General features: G+C 41.6%; 1 protein-coding gene across 1 annotated transcript; it reads left to right on the top strand.

Moving 5' to 3' along the window:
• The first annotated feature begins 1,511 nt into the window (after positions 1-1,511).
• On the top strand, positions 1,512-24,338 carry fam91a1 (family with sequence similarity 91 member A1). The gene is given in 26 exon segments (XM_018697650.2): positions 1,512-1,833; positions 3,255-3,339; positions 3,727-3,878; positions 5,558-5,615; positions 7,735-7,802; positions 8,125-8,238; positions 8,842-8,932; positions 10,103-10,165; positions 10,468-10,574; positions 10,728-10,766; positions 12,674-12,786; positions 13,084-13,193; positions 13,710-13,750; positions 13,752-13,823; positions 13,933-14,019; positions 14,310-14,439; positions 16,578-16,726; positions 17,438-17,572; positions 18,686-18,799; positions 18,890-18,895; positions 18,897-18,963; positions 19,746-19,892; positions 20,319-20,420; positions 20,534-20,657; positions 20,795-20,864; positions 21,739-24,338. Coding segments are annotated over 26 exon segments (2,502 nt in total). The 5' UTR covers positions 1,512-1,761; the 3' UTR covers positions 21,925-24,338.
• The last annotated feature ends 1 nt before the right edge of the window (position 24,339 follows it).

The following is a 24,339-nucleotide window of genomic DNA, read 5'->3' as shown; positions in this document are numbered from 1 at the left end:
GCTTTGGTGGACTTTGTCACACAATGAAATCCTACACTCTGTTACCAAGTGACAGCTTCATGCTCATAGGTCATAGTGTGTTCTGCAGATTCCTTCAGGGAAGAAGCTGACAATCTGACAAAAGGCAGTTTCTAAGCAGGTTGAGGTGAACAGCTGAGATTATGATTTTCCACTTTCACTTTCTGGCTTAAAATCCTACATTCTTGATTCATTGAAGCCAGCTGCCACTGAATAATGATGGCTTTAGGGACTTTTATCTAAATCCACTGACAGAGCTCAGGCCCATGAGTGTGCAGTGGCAAATCATGATTATGTCCTTTTAAAATCAGAATTTTTGGAGGCAATTCAGAGAGCCAAATGAAAATGATGATATATTTTTGATGCTTCCATACACTTTTATGAGTAATTAATTTTTTTCTTGATACTTTGATGTTTTGAACGATGTTTTCTAAATGAAGAAACAAAGATAAACTTGAAACCTGACCTTGGTTTCAAGATTATCTTTAAAGTTTATCTTGAAACCAAGATAAGACTGCTTAATTGTAATTAACTGATTCTGACTCTCGGAAGGTCCCAATGTCAAAATCTATTTTTAATACCTAGATTTGCCCAGCTATCCTCAACTGTGGTCATGAGTTTTGGGTAGTGACAAAAAGAATGACATTATGGATATGCTACAAGTGGCCAAAATGAGTTCGTTCTGTAGGGTAAGGAGCTCAGACGTCAGGAGAGAGAGCTTGGAGTAGAGCCGCAGCTCCTCTAAGATTAAAGGAGTCATTCAAGGTGATTCATCAGGATGCCTCCTGGGCGTCTTCCTTTGGAAGTTATGTGGGGAGAGTATGTCTCAGCTGGTGTGGTAACGCCTTGGATTCTGTGTTGAGTTTTAGGACCTTAACTGTTTTAGTTTATGTTTTGCTCATTTGTTGTAAAATTATATTTTATCAAAGTGCTTTTCCCCCTCGGTGTAAAGTGATTAATACACAGAAAATCTTGGGCGAGGTGGTATTATTTCATCATAGGTTGACTGTGAGGCTGCAACCAATGGTTATTTTTTATTATCAACACATCTTACAATTGTTTTCTTTAATAACTGACTGATTGTTCAGTGTATGAAATGTCCATAATTTCCTGAGGCCCATGTTAAACCTTTTTTTAATTTTTTTATTTTATTTTATTTTATTTTTTTTTTACCACAGAAAGCTGGTAATATTTGAGAAGCCGGTGCCAATGAATTTTGTTGCAAAATTACAATCAATCAAGTACTGTGTACAGTATCGTGGGGGACAGTGGGGGCCCGGCAGCTCACTTTATCCCCCCGCAGGAGGTTAATCCGGCCATGATGTCAATAACACCTGACATCTTCCTCAGCAGGTTATGAATGCCTGCGCACGTCCTAATAATAATAATGCTGATAAACACTTATTTGAGATGAAGTACTGCTAAACACGACGCTGATCGGGTCTGATAACCGGTCACCTCTCATTTGTCACGAGCTCCATTCACATCCACGGTCACGCCTCGGCAGGAAGTGACGACTGTGGCCACGAGCGTGACGAACGGCTTGTTCGAAAATACAACAAGGAAGTGACCGTTTTATTGTGAAGGAAAATAACCACCGGAGCAAACATCTCCTCGAAATCGTGGGGTCGCCTCGCTCGGTTGTTGGGTGTCGGGGGTGGGCAAAGTCACCGTGGACTTGCCCGAGAGCCCGTTCGCGATCGTCTCGAGGGATTCTGCTTGTAGCCAGCTAGCTAGCTAGCGATGAACACGGACGTGGAATTTCACATCAGGCAGAATTACCCGTGGAACAAGCTCCCTGCTAACGTCAAACAGGTACCGTGTTTTAACGTTTCCTCGGGCCCTGGTGGGGGAGGGAGGGGGGTGGGGGTGGGTGGTGAAGGTGGGTGACCACCGTGTCCTGGGGGGGGGGGGGGGGGACTGAACCTGTCAATGTCACCCACGGCTGTCAGCGACGCACCGCTCGCTCTCCTCCTCTGCAGGGGTTTCTCCGTTCAGCCGGAGCCATAACTGACCATCACTGTTTCAGCCTCTGCTTTACCACACACTGGCATCACATGACACTCAAGTCGACTCAAGTCAGATTGTATCTGTATACAACCCCAATATCACAACTCACAAATTTACCTCCAGGAAATTACGACACCCACTTATCTTTAAACCCTCAAATCAGACGAGGAAAAACCTTTTAACGGGGGAAAAAAAATGGAAGAAATCTTAGGAGAAGCTACAGGGGATGGATCCCTCTTCCAGGACTGGCAGACATGCAGCAGCACAGCATACAGCAACGAAGTAGATTTACAGTAGGGAACAATCAGGATAACGCCATCATAGATTGTAAACATGCACAATTAGTGTACAATTAGTTTTTGTCTCGCAATGTTGAAAAACGTGAAGGATGTCAGTAGTCTGCATAAACGCTTTGCCATCACGCTAACGTCGTGGCGATGAGGAGGCGGGTGCATGTGCACACAGTAGCTTTGTGCTGCTGCTCGAGCTGCCAGCATCCCTGTGCATCCACACCACAGATGGATTACCAAACAGAAAAAGTGGGCTCCACTCTCCAGAGTCCCAGGATTTCAGGAATGCACCAAGCTTTCAAGTTTTTTTCTCCTGATACTGATTCTGATACTTTTGTTCTACCAACACTGAGTACTGATCTCATATCAGTGTTGTTTTCCATCAAATTTAAAATCTGTATAAGGTCACTACATGGGTGTAATGAGGCCAGAGATTGCTTTGGCACTAAAAAATAAGTCAGTGGAAACAGAGCAGAATTTAATGTGGATTGGTCACGTCACGGCCAATACCCGATTCACTTAATAAGGCCAGTCATGGAGCTGATAATGATCCGGCATATCAGATTGTTGTGCCCCAGAAAATCAGTTTGGAAGTGTGCACTACTAAAGCGCAGTATCGACTGACACAAGAAACTTAAGATGGACCCTGCTTTATGACCTGGTCTCAGGGTCCTGTCCTGGGGCACTGTGTCAGATCTAGTTTTAAGACCTTTGCTGTTTTAGTTTTACGATTGCATATTTTTAACCTCATGTTAAATCAGATTTCCACACAGTAAATCTGGGGCCAGGACATATTCCTGCGTAGAAATTCTGTACACTTTCCACACATAGTTTGAGGAAATGGGGTTAAATGGGGCCTAGTGGCACATTTTTTGCACCCTAGTAGGTCATTTCAGCCGTTGTCCTCACCTGTGTCGCTATGTTTTTTCTCTGTAGAGTTTGGGGAACTCTCAGCGTGAGTATGACAAGCATGTGCTCCTGTACAGCATCCGCAACCAGCTGCGATTCCGCAATAACCTAGGTGAGCAACTTTGACCATCACACTAGTGCTGAACAATGCACCTCCCACTGTATGAGCTCAGTGTTATTTGTAACTGCACCTGACCAGGTCAGCAATACTTGACTCCTCTCTTGACACACTTGCATGCTTATGAGTTGCTGTTGCAGATTGAGTGATATTGGCATTATCCTCAAGCATAAAAAGTGTAATAGTCTCTAAATAGCTTTGTAATAATACACACTTTATCCAAGTCAATTGTCCCTTGTGACGTTCTGGAGCTTATTCCAGATCAATGCTCCTTTTTTACCATTGAATTGATCTGATATTGATTGACTGGAAGTGTTATTGTATGACCACTCATCCCTGGCTGTGACCTGACTGACTGCCGTGTGTGTGTTTTATGAGCAGTGCGCCACGTGAGGAAGGATGAGCGCAAGTATTACGAGGAGCTCCTGAAGTACAGCCGGGACCACCTGATGCTGTACCCCTACCACCTGTCTGACATCATGGTCAAAGGGCTGCGAGTCACTCCGTTCTCATATTACATAGGAATCATGGAGGTAAGGAACAGACCTGGGTAGATGGGTGTTTGATGCGGCTAAGCTTTAACACTCTATGCATATTCTCACACACCTGAACATCTATGTTTGCGCTCAGTCCGCTAGTCTTTCCTTTTTGTTCCCCTGAAACCCAGGACAATAACGCTGGTGATTTCACAATTTCATCCGTGCTTTCAGAACAATGAGCCGGGTAAACTCAAAGGAGCAGAGTGCGGATTCTTGTTGTGCAGCAACAAAGATTTTCTAATTGGTTTGGAAACATCCAGTCTCTGTGAATTTAAATTGAATACTGTCTTCAGTTTTTTGTTGTTTTTTTTGGAATCCCTAGAAACAACTGCAGAAATGGCAGTTTCAGACAAAAGAAGGAATCTAAGAAACCTATTATAATGAGAAGGATCTGAGCTTTTTACAGCTCTTTGCTGTCATGTGTAGTGTGTTCTTTGTTACGGCAACAGTAACATCAGTTGACGTACTAAAAGATATCATTTTGTGCAGCTGTACCATTATTGTGTAGTCAGTCTGTATAGGGGAGAAACCAGTCTTTGACGCTGGCTTGCATGAGTCATGCACTTGAAATTATACGTCATTTGACTGTCAAAAAGAGGGGAAATGCATTTAATACATAAAGATATATCCAGATAGTTTATAAAATATTCTGCTGTTTTCGAAGAGCATGTGGTTTAATGTTTTATGAGTAATTTTATAGCTTCCCATGTTGATAGTCTTGGCATCAGTCAGGCACTAGGTGTCAGTCAGCGTCTAGTGAAATCTTCATGTACCAGCTAAGGGAGACACAGGAGACTGATCCTAGGACAAACACACCCAGAGAAAATCTTTGCTGTTTGCTCTGTAGTCAGTTCTGGGCTTTGCCCGCATGACGGCTCGCTCTCGCTGATAAAGCTCAGTCTGTTGTTTGAGGCTGGCACAGTCGGCTCGCCGAGAACCAGTCTGTCAGAGACTTTGACCAGCCGGGTTCTCCTTGACTTCTGACATTCTCAATTAGATCACAAAGACTGAGTCCGTGCATTCACACGGCTGGGAGTGGCACTTTTGAAAAGTAATCCATACGAACATATAATACCTGTGATTTCTTAATGAATGTAATTCACCTGTAATTTAGTTACTCTGTGTTCAGTTACACTTGAAAGCTGATTACAGATACATTTATTGTGTAGTTTCTGTGCATAATGCCCTCACATGTATTTTCCATTACTTCATAATTCTGTGTGTGTGCGTGCATAGTGTGTGTTTACAGATACTAGCTGCTACGTTCGGTTGTTCCACATTTAGCATACTTCCCATTTCATCAGAACAGATGTGACTAATATGCCCAGTGTTCTTTCTTCTGACTTCACCTACTAGCACAAATAAAGATGAACCATGTAGTTTGTAGCTCACTTAAAGAGGCTTCGCCCACTTTCCTATGCATACTAAACTAAACTTGACTGAGCTTTAACTGCGGCCACTAAATTGCCGCAGGCTATGTCTTATTCTGATAATCCGTCTTAAGCACTTAATGAAAACGGGGAGTAGAAATTAGCACGGCCGCCCAGATGTGCTAATCCTGTTATTAATCAGAGGCAGGGGGACATAGAAAGGGGAGAGGAAAAAATGAGTCTAATTCTTCTTTTCCCTGTCTCCTTTCTCCTTTCTTCTTCTTCTTTTTTTTGCACCTCCAGGATATTATGAACAGTGAGAAGAGTTACGACTCCTTGCCCAACTTCACTGCTGCTGACTGTGAGTTTTTTTTTTTTTTTTTTTTACCATCAGTTTCCCCTCCTTCTCTCCCTCACTGATGAAATGACTTTACTGGGATTCTGTGTAGCTCCCACACCTTTTCTCTCTGTGTCTCTTTTCTACATTTTTTCCTAGTTATTGTTTTTTAAGTGCTGTCAGTGTCAGGGTGGGTAGAACAGTCGCTGTGAAAAGATGCTAAGTTCTCAGAAAACTGATGGATTTGACTCGGGGTCAGGAGGTTATTGAAACTATATTAACACCTTAAACTTCAAAGATCATCAGTGGTTATTTGATTCTGCTGCATTATTCACAGTGAATATCACTTCTTCAAGACTGGCCCTCACAACCTACAATGAATCTACACCTGCAAGAATAAGGAAAAAACAGAAAATTAACTGGCAACTATTTTTAAAATCATTAAATTGTTTAAGCCTGTTTTTAAAAAACAGGTGTTTGGAAATGTCACCTTTAGATAATTGTAACTGGCATTTAAAAAAAAAAAAAAGATTTTTCTGACATTTTATCAACCAAGCAATTACTCAGGAAAATAATTGGCAGATTAATTTACTTAATTTACGCCTCGTCTCTTTTTCTCATTTTGTGAAACTGCTTTTCTAACACAGAGCAGTTAAAAGATCAATTAAAATGTGCTGTTGGCACCTGGACGCCTTTTGGTGGGTGTAGCATATTTACTTTGTTTATTTTTTTTCGTCGACAGATGTATCTGTTTTTTTCAATATGCTCCTGTGTTTTGGTTTTGAAATACTGGATGTTTGAGTTTTCCTAGAAAACCTACTCCCTCTCTAAAATAACAAACAATTCACTGGTTTTGTTGGTCAACGATAGAAATGGCTGTCATATCTCCTGACTGGCATAACTAATAAACAGTTATTTCTTTGTATTTCCATAACCAAACCAGAGCAACCTGGCCAAGGGGTTTTGAATGGGTTGATATAAATCCCATTTCACAGTAAATCAAATTTACCTCTTGAAAAAACAAAGCTGTCGCCTTTGCGATGTGCAACTGCGTCACAGAGGAGCCGCATTCCTCAGAAATAATTGTAAAACCTGATTATGATTGCGTCAGAGCTGAAAATCAAGTGTGAGGGCAGTTGTAGCGTTCTTTGACTTTCTGCTGTCAAGTGAAACAGGCTTTGGCATCGTCTGTGAGTGACTGAGTCCTGGCAGTACAGGACCTTCATGCAGCGGAGACAGAAGGCTGCCAGCGGGCTGTCGGAGCCTCGCTCAGAGGGGCCTCTCTCCTCTAATCTCCCCAGAGGAGCTTTGGAAGTGTGTCATGCAGAAGTGGGTGGATGGAGAGGCAGCAAGAGTGTGTGTGTGTGTGTGTGTGTGTGTGTGTGTGTGTGTGTGTGTGTGTGTGTGTGCGTTATGTGGGTGGATGTTTGTGTGTTGTGTCTGCGTCTCGGTGAAACAGCAGGATACGCAGTGTAGGATTCTGCTGCGTTAGGAGGCTGAAATGCGAACGTCCCTTACTGGTCCCTGCTTGGGTTGGCAGCCGTCCCAGCACATTTCGCTATGCCCCTTCCAGGCCTGTGCAGCACAGGCAAGAGGAGGGGACGAGGTGGGATTTGGAGACGAGTTTGAGTACCTCTGCGCTGCACTAACTGTAAAACGTTCACTATGAGGCCCAGAATTTTCTTAAGTCCAGAATGTACATGTTAATTTAATTAGATATAAAAATGCATGCACACACTCTTATTGTAAGAAATCCTGTTTGTGTATATTGATAGATGGATTAGTAGTGCTTTAGTGTGTGTGTGTCGGGGCATTGTCTCAGCAAAGGTGTGTGGACGTACACTCTCGGCAAAGTTTGGATGAGTCACTGTTACTGTTCGCCGAAATAACTCTCCAATATGAGGTTAGAAATATCCAGAAAAACTCATTCTCAGACTTTGCCTCTTGTTGTAATTCTCTCCCATTTTTTTTTCCTGTAAAGCCTCAGAGGCTGTAATTGAAAAATGCCAGAGACACTTTTGCAGCTGCACTGCAGCCAGATTTATTTGCTGTAGGGTTAATGTGCAGCGATTACGAGTTCATAGCCAGTTACTGAGGCGTGATTGAGTTTTAGAGACTTACTCGTTTTCCCATTGTCCCACAGGTCTGCGGCTGCTCGGCATCGGGAGAAACCAGTACATTGACCTAATGAACCAGTGCAGGTCCTCCAAAGTAAGACATGTTTGTAAAAAAAAAAAAAAAAAAAAAAAGCAAACCTCACACATTAGGCATATGGATTTCATGCCTCTTCTTGCATTATGGGCACTGTTCATGTTTATACAGTAGAGAGTAAAATGCATATGGGAGTATAGGATATTAAATCCAATAGCATTCCAACAACAAACTACATAGTAATATTCAGTATAAAAACGCATCCTGTAACTAATGTAACTAATATTTGCTGTAATACTTGGCATGCTCAAACCATTTTCAAAGAATGTCTCAGAGAATGTTTTGAGCTCTCATCTGATTTTTCTGTGATCTTTTTTGTCAGAAATTCTTCCGCAGGAAATCGGCGCGGGACCTCCTACCAGCCAAACCAGTGGAGATCTCTGTGGAGCCGTGGTGGGTCGCACAGACAGGCTACATCACTGAGGACGATATCAGGGTGAGACGAGAACTTTCTTTTCTTTTCCATGTTTCAGCTCAGTTTGATTATAGACATGTGTTGGGATGTTTTATTTTGCGATAGCAGTTTGGAATTGGTAAGGGAATTGGTAGTGCGAAAGGAGAGAGAGCAATGTGTGATGTGCATTTGCGGTGTGTCAGATTTATTGAAGTTCTTTGGTAAAGCCACTGAGGAAGGACCACTTAACATGCACGGTACATGTATAACTAATGTACAAATTCAATGAGAGAATGACATGTGTCTGCGTGATTTTTAACCTGAGCTTTAATTGAAATTTTTACACTGTTAATCACCAAGCTACAACTGTTCATCCCATGAGCTCCCTGTGCCGCCTGTGGAGATCTCACCTGACTAAAAATAAACACCTGCCAAGTTCCTGGCAGTTCTTCTGCCTTCCGCAAGAAGAAAAAAGGCAACACTGGAAAACAGTCCCCTCGGTTATCATATGCAAATATATTCATCCCCTCCAGAAACTGCACTACCACAGTTGTTCACTGGAGGGGATTTTTGATATCCATAGAAACAGACCCACATGTGCAGGTGTGCTCCTAACGTCGTCTCTATTTTGTGTGTACTTAACAGATCTGCTCTCCAGCTGAGAAAAAAGCCATCGACAAGATGATAGATTCTGGTCCTCAGCTGGCTGGATCAATGGAGTACAATGTGGTGTTAAGTGAGTATCTGTGACATGTTGGTAAAACTGTGTCTGCATACATTAGTCACAAGGATATGATAAATTACTTCTTTTGAACCATTTTAGCTAATTATCCTAGATAAGAAATACTCTAATTCTGTACTTCTAATACTGCATTTGTCCTTCTAATTGTCTGGTAATGCTGTTTTAAATGTGGATGCTTTGTATATAGTTCAAAATCTGTAAAATTTAAGGCCATAGTTAGTTGTAATTAACTGCACTGTGTCGAGAGCTGTATCTTAATATTCCGGCTCTCCACTTCCATACATGGAAATGGAGGTGGACTAAATACCTGAAGCACTTTTCAGTATAATGCAGACCAGTACAACACCATAACTAAATAAAATGCCTCCCATCTTCACACCCACTACAACAGCAAGGGAATTGCATTGCATTTTTTTCCCCTTTCCCCTGGAATACAACATTCATAGATGTTGTTTCAGCTGCTTTCAAAGGGCTGTTTTTCATATGGCTTTACAGTGTTCATAAAAATGAGTTTTTTGAAATCTTCCTTAGTAGGCATTTTGATATTAGACATTTTAACTGGTCATATTAGGAAAAGCATAAGTGTTACTAATAACATTATTGATGGCTCCATTTCGTTAGCCATGACAGTGTGACAGTGAGCCAGCAGGAGCAGCTAACCCCTAAATGTCCACCATTACTTCAAGACATTATTTAGAAAATATGGGATTTTGAAATAATAGAGGTTTTATCATCTTGATCATTTAATACCAAAAAATGTTATGAAGGCATACTTGATGGGAATTCTAGCAGCGGAAGTTTGAACATGGAGGCAGGATGCAGTTAAACGTCAGTGTGCTGGTGTGAATTTAAAGGATGAAACATTGGGGATTGAGGTTGTGTCCATGCAGTTAAAATGTTAATTAGAGAACAGTTTGACAGTGATGAGCCTCTGGCACTGGAGTGCCGGTGACTGAGTGGGAATAAATACAATTAAATACAGGAGATGCAGGGAGATTTGAATTTAAGTAGGTGTTTAAATGAGATGTTTTCCACTGCTCTTGAATGGACGATTTTCCGCTCTACTCAATATGTAGACAGCAGACAGTTGTTTTTCTGAACAGCAACAGAGATGTTAATGTACAGAAGCACAATTATGTTTACAAAGTGTTGCTTTTATTGCAGGCTTGTACAACCGGGGGTTCATCTACTTGGATGTTCCCATATCTGACGACAGCTGCATCTCAGGTACGTCAATGTGCGTGTGTGTGTGTGTTTAAACATCCTGTTATTATCCTCCCTGAGTAATTACCTTGACTAAACACTTTATGTGATTAAATTACGCCTGTGGGAACATAAGCAAGCATTATGCCTAATGGACAGATCTGTAACATTGCCTAATAGTGTCATTTCAGACACATACGGTATTTAATTTTTTTTATTAAAAAAGAAAGAAGAAAAAGCGATTCGGCAGCAAAATAAAAGAATGTATAAAAGTAAAAAAAAAAAACCTGTGGAAACAGTTGTTCATCGCCGTTTGTGTCTTTCAGTGCCCCCGCTGGAAGGCTTTGTCATGAACCGCGTCCAGGGCGATTACTTCGAAACGCTTCTCTACAAAATCTTTGTGTCTATTGATGAGCAGACAAATGTAGCGGAGGTAGGCTTTAGAAATGTGTTTCATTGTACTCGCCTGCTGCGCTCATTGAATGTAATGTGACTGTGTCTGTATGTTTATTGATCAACTTTTCAACCAAGTCCTGTGTTTTTTTTTCTTCCCCTTCCTGATCCTTTCTCTCGCTGTGACCCTCAGCTGGCGAGCGTGCTGGAAATTGATCTGGACTTAGTTAAGGTGGGTGTCCACTTGTTGCAGAATGTGAGAGTCCTGTTGTAACGTAGAGACTAAAGTACTGTTTTTCACAAGAGGAGACACAACGGCCCCGTTTTTCAAAAAAATTGACACTGACAAAACAGAGGAGGTAATTTTCTCTAGTTCCACTTTTGAGACTTTCTGCCTCCCTCTGTGCTTCAAGGCTCTTACTTTTGCAGTGTGTAGTTGTAGACTGACTGAAAAAAAGTAAAAAGCCTTTTTCATTTTGTGCTACTTGATGTTTTGGAGCCAAATATTGAGATTTAAGTTTGGCATCCATTCTGAGAAATTAAAACCATTTTTCTAAAATATCTGTTCCCTGTTCCTTTGAAGGAGGTATTTGCTTTCCAAAGGTATGCTATTATTAAATTTGGGTGCTGGCAGTTTTTTGGGTGAATATATGTTTTAATGTATCATTTTATTGCAGTAGTACATTGGTATTGCTGTTGTTTTGGTTGCTCTAGGGAGGTTAGAAAATCAGGGATATTGTGTAGCCTTGCAAGTAGATACTTCTGCACAATATGGCTGTTACATTCTGAATACATACTCACATACACCTGAGAGGTAGATTGTGGCACACACACATACACGGAGAGTTTCAGATTAGGTCCATCATGCACCATGACTCTACCAGAGGGCTGGGCAGCACCATTCTAGTTGAATTGCTCATCTGAGTTTGACCCAGTTTTCCCCAGTTTCCCATTCACTCTCTATCAGACACGGAGCCAAACTCCCTCTTAGCGTTATGACCTCCAATGCAGGGAGCTGTCCCTCGGCCTCATCTCATTCCTGTCGCTGAAAAGCAGCACTTAAGAGACGTGGCTGTTGAAGGCAACGGTGGCAGCGATTCTCCAGGAGAAACCCTGTACCTCCAGAGATGATGGAGATGTCTGAGAGGCCTCCTTTGTGCAGAACTTTTCCCATCGTGACTCGAGTTTAACATTCGCTAGTGTAATGACTACTTCATGGCCCGAGTCACTTGAAAAAAAATGTCCTCGCTGTGCTTCTTTTCATATGATTAGAGGATAGCTAAGAATTGACCCCAGTTTGGACCTCTGGGGCATCAAGGTGTAGAAAGCAATCAAGTCCACCATACCTGACTGAGGTAGCCTGTTCAGTCTGAATAAAAGATTTAACAGCAAGGCAAGTTGACGACTGTGTATATTAAGAAAATAATGAAAAACCCAGCCGACTGTTAAGTGGAAAATACACAATTTTTCTTCCTTTTTTTGAGACAGTGTGAGTCACTGGACACAGAGTAATGACTTTTTATTATAGATGCTCTTGATCACCAAGTGAGCATCATCCAAAAGAATATTCAGGTAGTTTTTAGACTTTTAGACTTTGACAAGTCAACATTGATGTCAGCAGAATTTGACCATGCGATACAAAGTAATCTTCTTACAACCTTCATGTCATGTCCATGAAAGTGGGTACACTGTTCCAACAATCATCAACCCATCACTCACACTGTGTAGATACTTCTAAAATGGTTGAGCTACTTCTGAATGCCTGTAAAGGTGGCTATTAATTGCAGTGTGAGAAGTTTAAACAGTAGTTAAGTAAAACATCCACCCAGAAACACTTTCTTTTCACGAAAACTACACCAGCAATTGTACAGGGAGATCACTTTTTCCAGCAAAAGTCTCAAGACATTTTACTGTGAGTAATTGCTGCAACCCACTTTTTCTTTCTCTGCTTCATTCCTTTACCATTGCCCTTTCTGATTGTCTGTCCCCAGCTGAAGTATAACTCAGACAAATGAGAAAGAGGATCAGAGGTTGATGATATATGACAGTTGAAAGAGTATCTAAGTACGAATGATGTCAGAAATGTTTTGTGTTGGATCCAAGGTCTTTTAACGTTGTCTGTCTGCTGTGTTTTCTCAGAATGCCGTCTCCATGTACTGTCGACTCGGCTTCGCTGTAAAGAAAGGTCAGGTGTTCAGCTCGGAACAGCTCCACCCCACCTGGAAGAACGCCCCATCTGTCAACAGGCTCAAGTACGTGCATCCATCCATTACTAGAGTTTTACAAAGCTGTGTTTACTCGGTCTTGTAAATCCTTCATTTTCTCAGACTGAAAAAATTTAATTCTCTAAAAACCAAAAGATTTAAACCAACTCCATGGTCAGTAGCTGATGATTTGGATGCAGGCTTCCTTGATATATTTAATCTGCCTTCCCATATTAATAAAATAAATATTTTGACCATGAAAAAAACAAAACAAAATACTGCAGTGTGCTTGAGTGCTTTTGTAGTTGGGTCGATACCTTTTCTGTGGTCTGTCCTCTGTGTTAGGAGCACCATGGACCCTCAGAAAATGCTGCTGTCCTGGGAGCAGGGCAGTCCTGTCATGGAGGGAGGTTCCTCTGCCACTGACACCGACACCACCAGTCTGGAAGACCAAGGTCTGGCCACACACACGTGCACACACACTCTCTTGCAAGCATATTCAGCAATGTATGCAAATAAATACACATGCTGATGTATGCACACAAAGCACTTTCTGAATGTTACTTCAGAAGTTTTGAAGCAGCAGTGCTAATTAATCCCTAAGAAAGCTTGGTCATGCTTCTGCAAGTCACTCTCACGTTAATAGGTGTTTGTCTAAAATGGTTTAATTTTCGGTCTAATTTAAATTTTGCTGTGCATGTTAAGCTGCCATTGTTGTTTTGCTCAAACTAACAAACTGAATGTTATGAAAGTGATTGTTCATCAACCACATTTACATGTTAATTATCAGTTAAACTTAATCAGAGAAAGAGACATAGCGTTGTCCTTGTAAACACGTCATCTTCAGAAAATCACAAGCTAATCTCAGTTTAAGAAGGATAACAGTCATGCACTTGTGCTGTTACATGCGTTAATCTTACTGCGCAGCGTTATTGCTCTTGTTATATGTATTTTACTCTATGTCTCTGTAGCAGACACAGCCAGCGTTAGCAGCCTGAGCATCCCGGCAGCACCCTACCAAGAGGATCGCCTTCCTCTTTGACTCCACCCTTACAGCCTTCCTCATGATGGGCAACCTGTCTCCGGTTAGTGAATGGATGTGAATTGAGCAAACACACATCCACAAAATCTCAGTGTTAAATGGCTTAATGCAAATAGAATTATTTTAATTTTGTCTCTTTGTCTTTGTCTCAGAACCTTAAGAGTCATGCAGTGACCATGTTTGAGGTGGGTAAGCTGTCTGATGAGACTCTGGACAGCTTCCTTGCTGAGCTGGAGAAGGTAAGACCATCAGTTACAACAATGAAAATAAAGATTTTGTTGTGGTTTTCCTTCAGAATTATTTATTGTTATATGCACAGTAAAAGGAAACTGGACAATGAAATTCTTACTCTGCATGTCCTATGTTACAATATAAATGAAAAACCTCTGTCAGAGCCTTGTCTGGCTGGCTGCCATTTGCAGTGAAATACCAATGGCTGCAAACTCGATTTAGCAAATAATTTATAGTTTGAACTCACATGCATGCACACACACACACTGTGGTTTAACTTGTCACACCATGTCTCTAGGTGGAGAGCACCGCAGAGGGCGAAGCCCAGCGTTACTTTGACCACGCTCTGACCCTGAAAAACACCATCCTCTTCCTGCGCTACAACAAAGAACTCACTCAGGACCAGGGACCTGATATCCCTAATATAGGTAACTACACAGCTACACCCTCTTTTTCATTCCCTTTATGGGTAACCACATGCAAGACTTAGACGTCATTCACCTGCACATGTCTGTGCCTGTGTTAAATAGGCAGCTTGCAGGCCAGATCTGGTTTTTGTGTGTGTTCATGCTGCATTCTGTTTGGTTAACCAAACTTCATACAGCATACAAAGTAGAAACTAATATTTTTGTCTGCTTGCACACAGTTCTCTCTGTGCTATGTCTGTGTTTTCTGCAGTTAGTTTTCTGCCAACAGGTGATATGAACTGTAATAGAAATGTAAGCATCATTTTCTTATGGTTGTTGCAAAATCACAACTGCACACAGCTGTCAGAGGTGAGAAATCCAAGGTTAGAGCCGCTGGCTGGTGTATAGAGAATGTGGTAGGAAGAAAACACACACACAGACTGAAGCTGTTGGTGTATATAACAGATGCAGAATCAATCCAATCATCGAGTATACCAATTATAGTATACTAGTAGTGTGTCTGTAACACACCGTCATTTAATCATGTGTGAGCAGAGCCACATGAAATTCGAGTGAAAAAAATCATTAATGTAAAGAATCTGAAGTAATTATTTTCCAGCAAATCAGCATCTCTTTCTTCCAACTTTTTTTTTATCTTGACTCTGTTATTTGAACAGTATTCTGAACTGAACCACAATTGCAGCAAACAACACAACGCTAAATGGCTCTCATTCAACTGCATAAACTTGCTCTGTGGTTTTAGAAATCAATAACTAATGAAGCCTGGGAACTCTTCTGGAAGAGGAAGTGGATCTTTTGTTTGTGCTGCTTTTGCTAAGCTATACCTTTGTGTCACTCCTGGCTGTCTGTTTGGCATCTCACCTGTGGCCGTTTTTCTCAAAAACGGTTCTGGATGCAGAGGCATACTGTGTATCCACAGTAAAGCTGTATTGTTCTACTCGTGTCTCTAGAGGGAGCAGCAGAGAGTGAGCCCTCCAAATGACGACAAAGCAGATCTCTGAGTTTCCATGTAGCTGCCATTGTGCCACCAGATGCTGTTTGTTTGGTTTGGCCGTGTGCCTCGTTACTGATTGTCTTATCTCTCAGTCCTCCTCAGCTGCTGCTCCAGGCTTCTGCTGAGGAGTGAGCGTACTGAGAGCCTGCTGGCTGGAGCTGAACTGAGCCCCCAATGATACAAGAGTCTAGTGATGATTGCTCATTTAGGAAGTGAGGAAAATTTATCTTGCCAACAAAAATTAATTTTATAAATCCTCCACAAACCAGACATTTTTTTTTTTGCCTCAAGTGTTCACCACTGTAAAAAATAAAATAATGGAAAGTTGAAGTGTGATGCCAACACAGCCAGAATCTTAATCACTCTTCATTAGGGATGATTAGGGATGACTCACTATCAAGATAAATAACCTTTGTACAAATACATTCAAACTTGATTTAGTCAATAAGAAGCTGATCAATATAAATATTCATTGTGAAATGAATATAAATATCCGTGTCTTAACCTTTTTGGCTGGGTTTAGTCAGTTCGTACATCATGCATCTGTGAAACATGACTCGTGGTAATAAGTTATCTGTTAATTATCACTATCAGCATTTCACAGACACCTCTTGCCTCTTAGATTTATATCTACTGCAAGAGGCATGAAGTGATTATTAAAGCCAAGAATGCCAAGTTGACACTTGTGTCCTTTGAGAGGATGTTCTTTACAAGTCAGCTTGGAGAGAAAACTCTTTTTCCACCATGGCTATAAAGAAAGAAGGAATCTATAGTGTGCGTAATCCACTGCTCTTCAGCTGTGTTACCACCTGATGCATTCACACCTGGCAGCAGTCCTCTGCTTCTTTTCATTTAAGGAACTGTAGGTTGGAGAAATTTTATTCACTTTCCTTCTGAGGGTTTGGTAAATATAAATCTTTAGCCAGTGATTGGTTAGCTTAGCTTAGCATACAGACTGGAAACAGCTAGCAAAAATGTTGTGCTGTTGCTTCAGGACATGTGCTTTAACCAAGCAGATGTATCAGTCACATTATAGAAGACACAAGAATGCAAACTACATGCAAACACCTAATGACACACTCTCTATTCTCAGCCTATTCTGTACAGAAGTTGTAACTATCTCTGGTTCCCCCCCGCCAACTAGGTTTCCCCTTGGACATGTTGCGTTGTGAGAGCCTGCTGGGTCTGGACCAGGCCACTTGCAGCCGCGTCCTTAACAAGAACTACAAGCTGCTGGTGTCGATGGCGCCGCTCAGCAACGAGATCAGACCCATCAGCAGCTGCACGCCTCAGGTATGATGCCTGCAGGGAGGGAGAACAGAGGGGACATGATGTGGTGCTAGATCAAATGTGTGTGTGTGTGTGTGTGTGTGTGTGTGTGCGCGCTAGGATGTGACAGTGATCTGTGTGTTTGTGTTTTAGCCGAAAGTTAACGCGTTTGTGCTTGTGTGCTCTGTGTGGTTGTGTTTGCCCTTCTCACTGTGTGTACACACTTGTGCGCCCTGGAGTGATTTGGGACTGTGTGTGTGTACATGCTTTGTGAGCGCTCAGCCTGCGGTTGCCCCAACAACAAGACTTTACAAAGAGAGAGGGAGGGCGAGGGGAGGGAGAGAGAGAGGAGGCGAGGCTCATGAGTAATTCCTCTGCCTGGCCACACTCCAGATTTCTAGCTGAGCTCAGAGAGACCGAGGAAAAGAAGTTAAACTCTTGTTGTGCCATTCACGCTGCTGTTTATTCTCACACTGCTGGGACTCGGTGAAGTGGAATTGAGTGAATTCTTCTTTGTTTTTTGTTCACATCTCTTGTAGCAGCTTCAGTGAAGAACATCAGTACAAAGATTCCTCTTTGCTCTTGTTGCTTTTTGCTCATATGCGTTTATGTGAGAAACAACATGGAAAAGTGTCTGTCTGAGGATGTGTACAAGTACACAGCATTAGTTTTGCTCCTGTATACTGTATGTGTGAATTCCCGTGTGTGTGTGTGTGTGTGTGTTTCTCCCTGCAGCACATTGGCCCGGCCATCCCTGAGGTGAGCTCCATCTGGTTCAAGCTGTACCTGTACCACGTGACCGGTCAAGGCCCACCGTCTCTGCTGCTCTCCAAAGGCTCCAGGCTCCGTAAACTCCCAGACATATTCCAGGTTAGCCTAAGCAAATAATTAATCAAGCAGGTGGGTTAAATACATGTAGGTACACGGTTGAGTAAGCAAATGTATTCTGATACAGATATAAACAAAAGAAACCTCTTTGAAGTGAGATAAGAAAAGTTGCGTGGGTACTCTGGTTCCGATCGAAGACGTGTAGAGGTTTTTCATTTTTATCTTTGACACCTGCCCTTTAAAAAATTTCGACCTTGCCATTTCACATGGAGGAAGAGGTATTCAGAACACTGCAGGTAAAAATTCAAGGCTTTCCTTCGTCCCTGTCAACCTTCATTTCTCAACACAGTGCCAGGTTCATCACACTCACACTGTGCACCTGCATTTTCCTCCTCCAAGGCCTCCCAGTGGTCTTGGAATTTTTTAAACTATCCTGGGAACGTGAGATGGGGAACAAAAGAAAATGATGTAGTGAATTCTCAGGGGAGGACAGGTAATATCATACAAATGGGTCACTTTATGGAAAGGCAGCAGCATGTATTCTCCTTGTTTCAAATTTTCATTGTATTAAACTGATTGTCTTCATGCTGAATCAAACTATAGTAAAAACCTGACTTTTTATGTCCATACCACTTTCAGACAGCTATTTAAAAAAAGAAAATCTTAACTTCATGGAAAAGTTATGACTCAATTAGAGAGAGCTATGTAAAAGTCATAGCAGGAACTTTAATTATTTTAGTCAGTTAATGTTTGCCATAGTGGGAGGTTGACAAGTTGACATGTCAGTTTGTGTGTAGGAGTGATGCCTCCACAGCCTCTTTTTTGTTTTTTTTTCTAGATTAAATACTTTCAAATATAAATAGTAAGAGAGGTAAACTTAGAAATTTGATAAATGTTATCACCTTTGTAGAGTAGGGAGGCACTGAAACATTCCTACATACCTGTGTGTTTAGCACTCTTAGAACTCTTACTTTTGCTGTTCATTTTCCAGTTTTTGTCTCCACGTGTTCAGTGAAAATAACCATATAAACATGTATTTTTGTTAACATAGTTTATTATTATTTAATGGTGAGCTGCCAGATGAAGATGTGCTTCCATGATGGTTTCAGTTATTAGTGGCTGTTGAAGATTGTTTAACCGTTTGTCTCTTCTCAGGTTTATGACAGGTTGTTGATCACCTCCTGGGGTCACGACCCCGGAGTCGTCCCTACGTCTAACGTGCTGACCATGCTCAATGACGCCCTCACACACTCTGCTGTTCTTATCCAGGTAAGTGCCCACACACATATGAGCTTGGTTAGGTTATTTGGTACTAAGCCACACTGTGTTAACATATAAACTGTGTGTGTGATCCCTCAGGGTCACTGGTATGCATGGCCATGGAGAAACGGTCCACATCCCATTCCCCTTCGATGAGGAGGATCTGAAGGGAGGTAAGATACTCTTTGTGCATGAATAATTATAAGAATGTATATTATTAATGTACGACCTGGAGTTATTATTATTAGAAATGATTTGCAGACTCTGCCACTCACTTCCTGTTCATATTTCCTGTCTATGAAAAACAGCTCACACAACGGTTATGCTTTATTTTTACCTGTCCTATTTAACATTTTTAAGCAGGATATAACCTTATATAACCTTAAATATTTATAACACAGCATAATACAGGTGTAAGCTGATATAAGGTCTTTTTAAGTGTTTGTGAGGTTGTCAAATATGTCTTCAAAGGAATTGTTGAAAATATTGTGCACTAATGAACATATGATGTATACTGATATAATGACATAACAAGTTATTATATGTTTACGTACTGGCTATAGAGTAAATGATACATACAGGGAACTAAAGTGTGGCTTTCTTTTCTCGGGTATACTCCTAGAATTAATTTATTAACTGATGATATTATATTGTATATTGTCAGTGCCACATTGTGTATAAATGATTAACACAACCTCAGTCAAGCTGTGCCTCTTTCTCTGGTGTCTGGCTTTGAGGTTTTAACCAGTCAAACATCAGAAGAAGAATTTGAATCCTCTGAAATCCTTTTCTTTATTAATTTGCATGTCAAGCTTAACAGTAACATTTAAGTCTCATCCTCTTAATGCGCTCGCTCTCAGAATATTACAACCTTTGGAAAAAGCACAGTTCATAGAAATCTCATACGGTGCAGCAGATATTACACTGGAAGCGTCTTTCCCTCCTTCCTTTGTAGAGTTCTCCTACTCCAACATGTGTGTACACAAAGCGCTGCAGAAGCTGAAGGAACACGTGGACCTGGAGCACCAGTGCGGCTACGTCACCATGCTCAACTCCAACAACAGGCACCGTCGCAGGCCCAGCGACAGCGCCGAGTGCAGAGGTGAGGGGAGCTAACCCAAGCAAACCTTCTCTCTGTGAATCAGTGAATTAGTCCTCTGCCTCTGATGGCCATTGGCACTGATGGTGCAAATTAGATAAAGATTGCTCACAGTCCAGTTTAATTATGCTGTTTGTCTGCGTAATTGTGATAGCCTTTTCTAATGGACATGGATCGAACTGTCTTAGCCTTTACCTTGAAATTTGCTGATTTAATCTTACTCACCCAAGTGATTCTGTTTAACAGATATTTATGCACATTACAGTACACAGTTTGCTCTAATAGTCGAAGAAATATTTATTCAGAAAAAGGGAAAGTTATGCATTAAATAAAGCTTCTTAACTGAAGGTCATTCAAGCTGTGAAGAGTTTCCCAGAAACAACGTTTCAGTGCCCTAATGTTGATGGAGATTTGTTGCCTTTCCTCAAGGAGACACTCATCTAGGCGGAGGCCTGGACACAAATGGCAGCACTGAGTCCTTTGAGCTCGTGACAGAGGAGAACAACGGGGAAAGCAAAGGAAAGACAGACAGTAGGTTAACTTTTTTTAAAAATGTAAAAAATAAATAAATGATTGGGAGTTGGTACAGGTGGTAAAGACAGCAGAGAGTAGTTTCCTTTCTCTTACCCATGCCTTTCTTTCAGCCCTTTCGTCTGAAGACGAGTGGGTCCCTCTTGAACTGTGCTTCGGCATGCCTCTCTTCAGCTCCGAGCTCAACCGCAAAGTCTGTCGAAAGATCGCCTCGCACAAACTCTGCAGCAACGAAAGGTGACCCAAAAAAAAAAAAAAAAAAAGTCCACCCAGCATCCACCATAAATTTTACTTATGTTTGAAAACATTGAGAGAGAAGTCGTAAAGAAAAGTGTTGTAGCGGTGCTAAACTTCATGCTTTGCTGTTCTTTCAGCCTTCAAGAACTACTTCACTCGAGCCGGAAGCTATCGCTGAAGGTGTTGAGCTTTGTTCAGTCATTCCAGGTAAAAACACTCTGCCGTCTTTTCGGGTTGTCACTTGGGAATAATTACAGAAGAGAAAAGATGAAACAATGTCCAGTGAAAATATCAGGAGCCAGGAGTTTAATTTTACAGGATGGAGTTTATCAGAATTAATCAATTAACAATTTATGTATGTATTTAATTGAATAGTCAGTTTAATTTGGTTTAGACACAACATTTTCTACAACAGCCGTATCACTAAACCTTTTGTTTTGAATAAGTATGGGTTAACTGATGCAGCATGCTACAAACCAATCATTTAACTCTTAAAGATATGGGTGAACATAGCAACTTAAGTGTTTTATTTTATTTAAAGATAAAAGACAAAGCACTAATATCCCAGACATAAAGTAGCGTGTGTCGTTTCTTGAAATTATAGGAGAAATAAAAGAAGCTCATAAGAGACAAACAAAACAAAAATGTGCGACAGTTATCAGAGTTGAAATTGAGTGCAGTAAGTAAACGGGGGTTATGTGAGAGCTGGATTGAGATAGAATGAGGTTTTCTGTTGATTTGGTGTGTATGAGTGTGTGTGTGTGTGTTTCAGTCTGCCAGTCTGTGAGGATGTGTGCAATGGTGAGAAAAACAAAGACAATATTGAGCAGGAGCAGGAAGTAAGCGGAAGAAAAACGGGGGGAAAGGTGAAGGATGTGTAGTTTTACTTTTAAACATCCTGTCTCTTCTGCCTGAGACTTGCTCTGATTCAGTGCTGGGAAGGACTGGAACCGTGCTACTTAGCCTTTCCCAACTGCCCCTTTTTTTTTCTTTTTTTTTAACCTCGAGAAACCTTGTCCCACATATCACCCACCTCTGCCTGGTGTGTGCTGATCCGTAACCTTTTGCCCCGTGTCGGCAGGACGGCAGCCAGCCCTCCGACCTGGACAGCGGCGTGTCGAACCCTCTCAGTCAGCCCCCGGCGGAGTCCGGTGTCCCCCTGCCCGCCCTCAACCTCCTCTTCAAGGACGGACAGCTGAGGGAGTGGAGCGGGCGGGCCCCTCCTCCTCTGGACATCTCAGCCCTGCAGAAGGACCAACCCACATAAACCTACCCCCACCCTCAACCCCCCCACCCTCAACACCTCACCCCAGAATTTCCAGATTTGGTCATGTGGGGAAAAAAAACAAACAAAAAAAACGACATCTCCTTGAACAGGGCTGCCCTCTCTTGCAGCATCAGCGTCTCACTGAGGAAATTCTTACTCGAGGTCAAACCCTGCGTCTTCATATCCGATCACAAGGAAAACTCTCAGTCATGAACTTTGCCCTTTTGTCCACCAGTTTCCAGTCATAGGAAAGTTAGCCTTGCCAGCACTACCTACTGTATGAGGAATCATCCTTGCCAAAACTAGTTTGAACCCTCCCTCCCCTTCCTTCTCCTCCTCCCTCGCTGTTCCTCCTTTGTGATTCCTCGTATTTGTAGCAAGGCAGTGTTATCTGTTGGAGTGGTGCTATTATCACAGTATATAACAGTTATGCAGGTAAACCGCATATAACCTGGAAGACCATTTAACTGGAAACACAAGCGCTGTTTTCCACCAACAACACTCCCTCTCTCCCTCCTCCTCCTCCTCCTTTTCCCACCCTTCAATCGACGGATGTTTTGTGATCCTTTGAGAGCGGAGTGTAAAGTGGTTAAATATTGCATAGATGTTCTAAAATACAACCCACAAAATAAGCGATCAAGTGTTGAACAGACTTCTTCAGGAATCATTTGACAATATGCATATATTCTAGGACCAAGTCTTTGGACTTGCCAGACAAAATGGAGCGAGTCCAAATACCGACTCCCCCTCTCTTCCTCCTCGCTGCCTCCCTGTGTCGTCTCATGTTAAGTGATCTGATGCATGATACTGTTGCACAACTTGTACCATTTAAAAAAAAAAACTTTCCTCTTTACTTGTAATCAATATTGGGCATTTTTTTTATTTGCACTGGGCAGGATTTCTCAAAACCTGTAGATGAAGTAATTTCATTTAATTTTTTTCCCCCCTGTAGTGCGTACATGATTTTAGAACTCAAGTTTAACACGAGGAAGTGGGATTAATGAAGTCTATCTCATCTTTCCTCTTGGAAAGTCAGATATGTTAAAAAGTCACTGCGCATCAGAGAAACTGCTGTTTTTTAATCCTTTGTTATCATTCTTTCTCAGTGCAAGAGAACACCAAAGACCTTTTTTTCCCCCCAGTCCTTCCTTTTTATTTTGTTGCCTTATTACTGCCAGCCAATCAGAAACTACCAGGTCTTGGATCAAATCAGCTGATTTGATTTGCTTATGTTTAGTTTTTGCCTTTTTTTAGATTTTACATTTTTTTTCAAACGATTAATGTGCATCTGATTAGTGTATATAACCAAAAAAATCAACAACCTTGGGTCACAACCTACCAACCATCACCCCTGTGCAAGAATTCAACACTCTTTACTGAGTGTACCTAATTGCATAGGATGGGAACAGTTGGGTCTGTGTCTTTGACCCAGGCCTGTTTGCCACTGTTCCCTGCCAGTATCTCTCCCTGGAAGAACTCCAGTTTGTGTGCAGTGCAGCGCAGTGCACTCTTGGCCAGCCCACCACACTCTCTGGGGGATTCTGTTTACACCATGTTTTGAAAAATGGGGTTTGTAGTCTAGAGAGAGTGAAGGCAACTTCGCTGTGAAGGCTGTCACAGACCCAGGGGATGGAAATGCTAATGCTTTGCCCAGCTTCTCAGAGAAGTGATGGCCCAAAAAGTGTCTCAAGTCTGTCATGAATTTTCAGAGTGGCTCCAAGAATATAGAGTACTTTATATTGCATTTAGAATGGTAACCCATTTTGTTGAGTTTTTTCTTTCTTTTTTGAGGGAATCAGCCTTCTGCAGTTTTTGACCCACTTGTGGTTGTTGTTTCTAAAAATGTGACGCTGAAGTAAAAAAAAAAGAAAAAAAAAGAAAAAAGACTTAACATGAGGTCCTGTTGAAGCATGATGACTGTGTAGAAACTGTTGTGTGTATGTTGTGTATGCGTGCGTATCGTACACCTCATTCTTGGTGTGTTTTCATACATGCCTACCTTTCACAATAAGAGCCCCCCCACCCCCCGTTCCTGCCTGTCTTTTATCTGGTTGCAGTTATTCGGTCATCCCAGATTTCCCCCCACCCACCCCCATCCTCTCCCAGGTATACACCCACCACAGTGTTTAAAAAATGCTAGTTTTATATGTCAGCCTATATTTTAGGAAATCTTTGTTGTAGCTTGTTTAATAGGACTGTGAATATCATTGACCGAGTAAATGATGATGCTCTTGTAATTAAATGGGTTAAAAAAAAAGAAGAAAGTGACATTCCTTTAACATGCCCTCCTCTTCCATTCCTGCTCCATCTCCCCTCTGCTCCAGATACATGTTATTACTACAAATAAATATGTAAAAAGTATATGAAAATATAAATAAATATGTAATAAGAACAAACCTTTTCCTCCCTGAAAAT

This window comes from Lates calcarifer, linkage group LG3 (genome assembly GCF_001640805.2).
Source record: "Lates calcarifer isolate ASB-BC8 linkage group LG3, TLL_Latcal_v3, whole genome shotgun sequence".
In the NCBI taxonomy this organism is placed as follows: Eukaryota; Metazoa; Chordata; class Actinopteri; family Centropomidae; genus Lates; species Lates calcarifer.
This window is presented reverse-complemented; position numbering and strand designations above follow the sequence as displayed.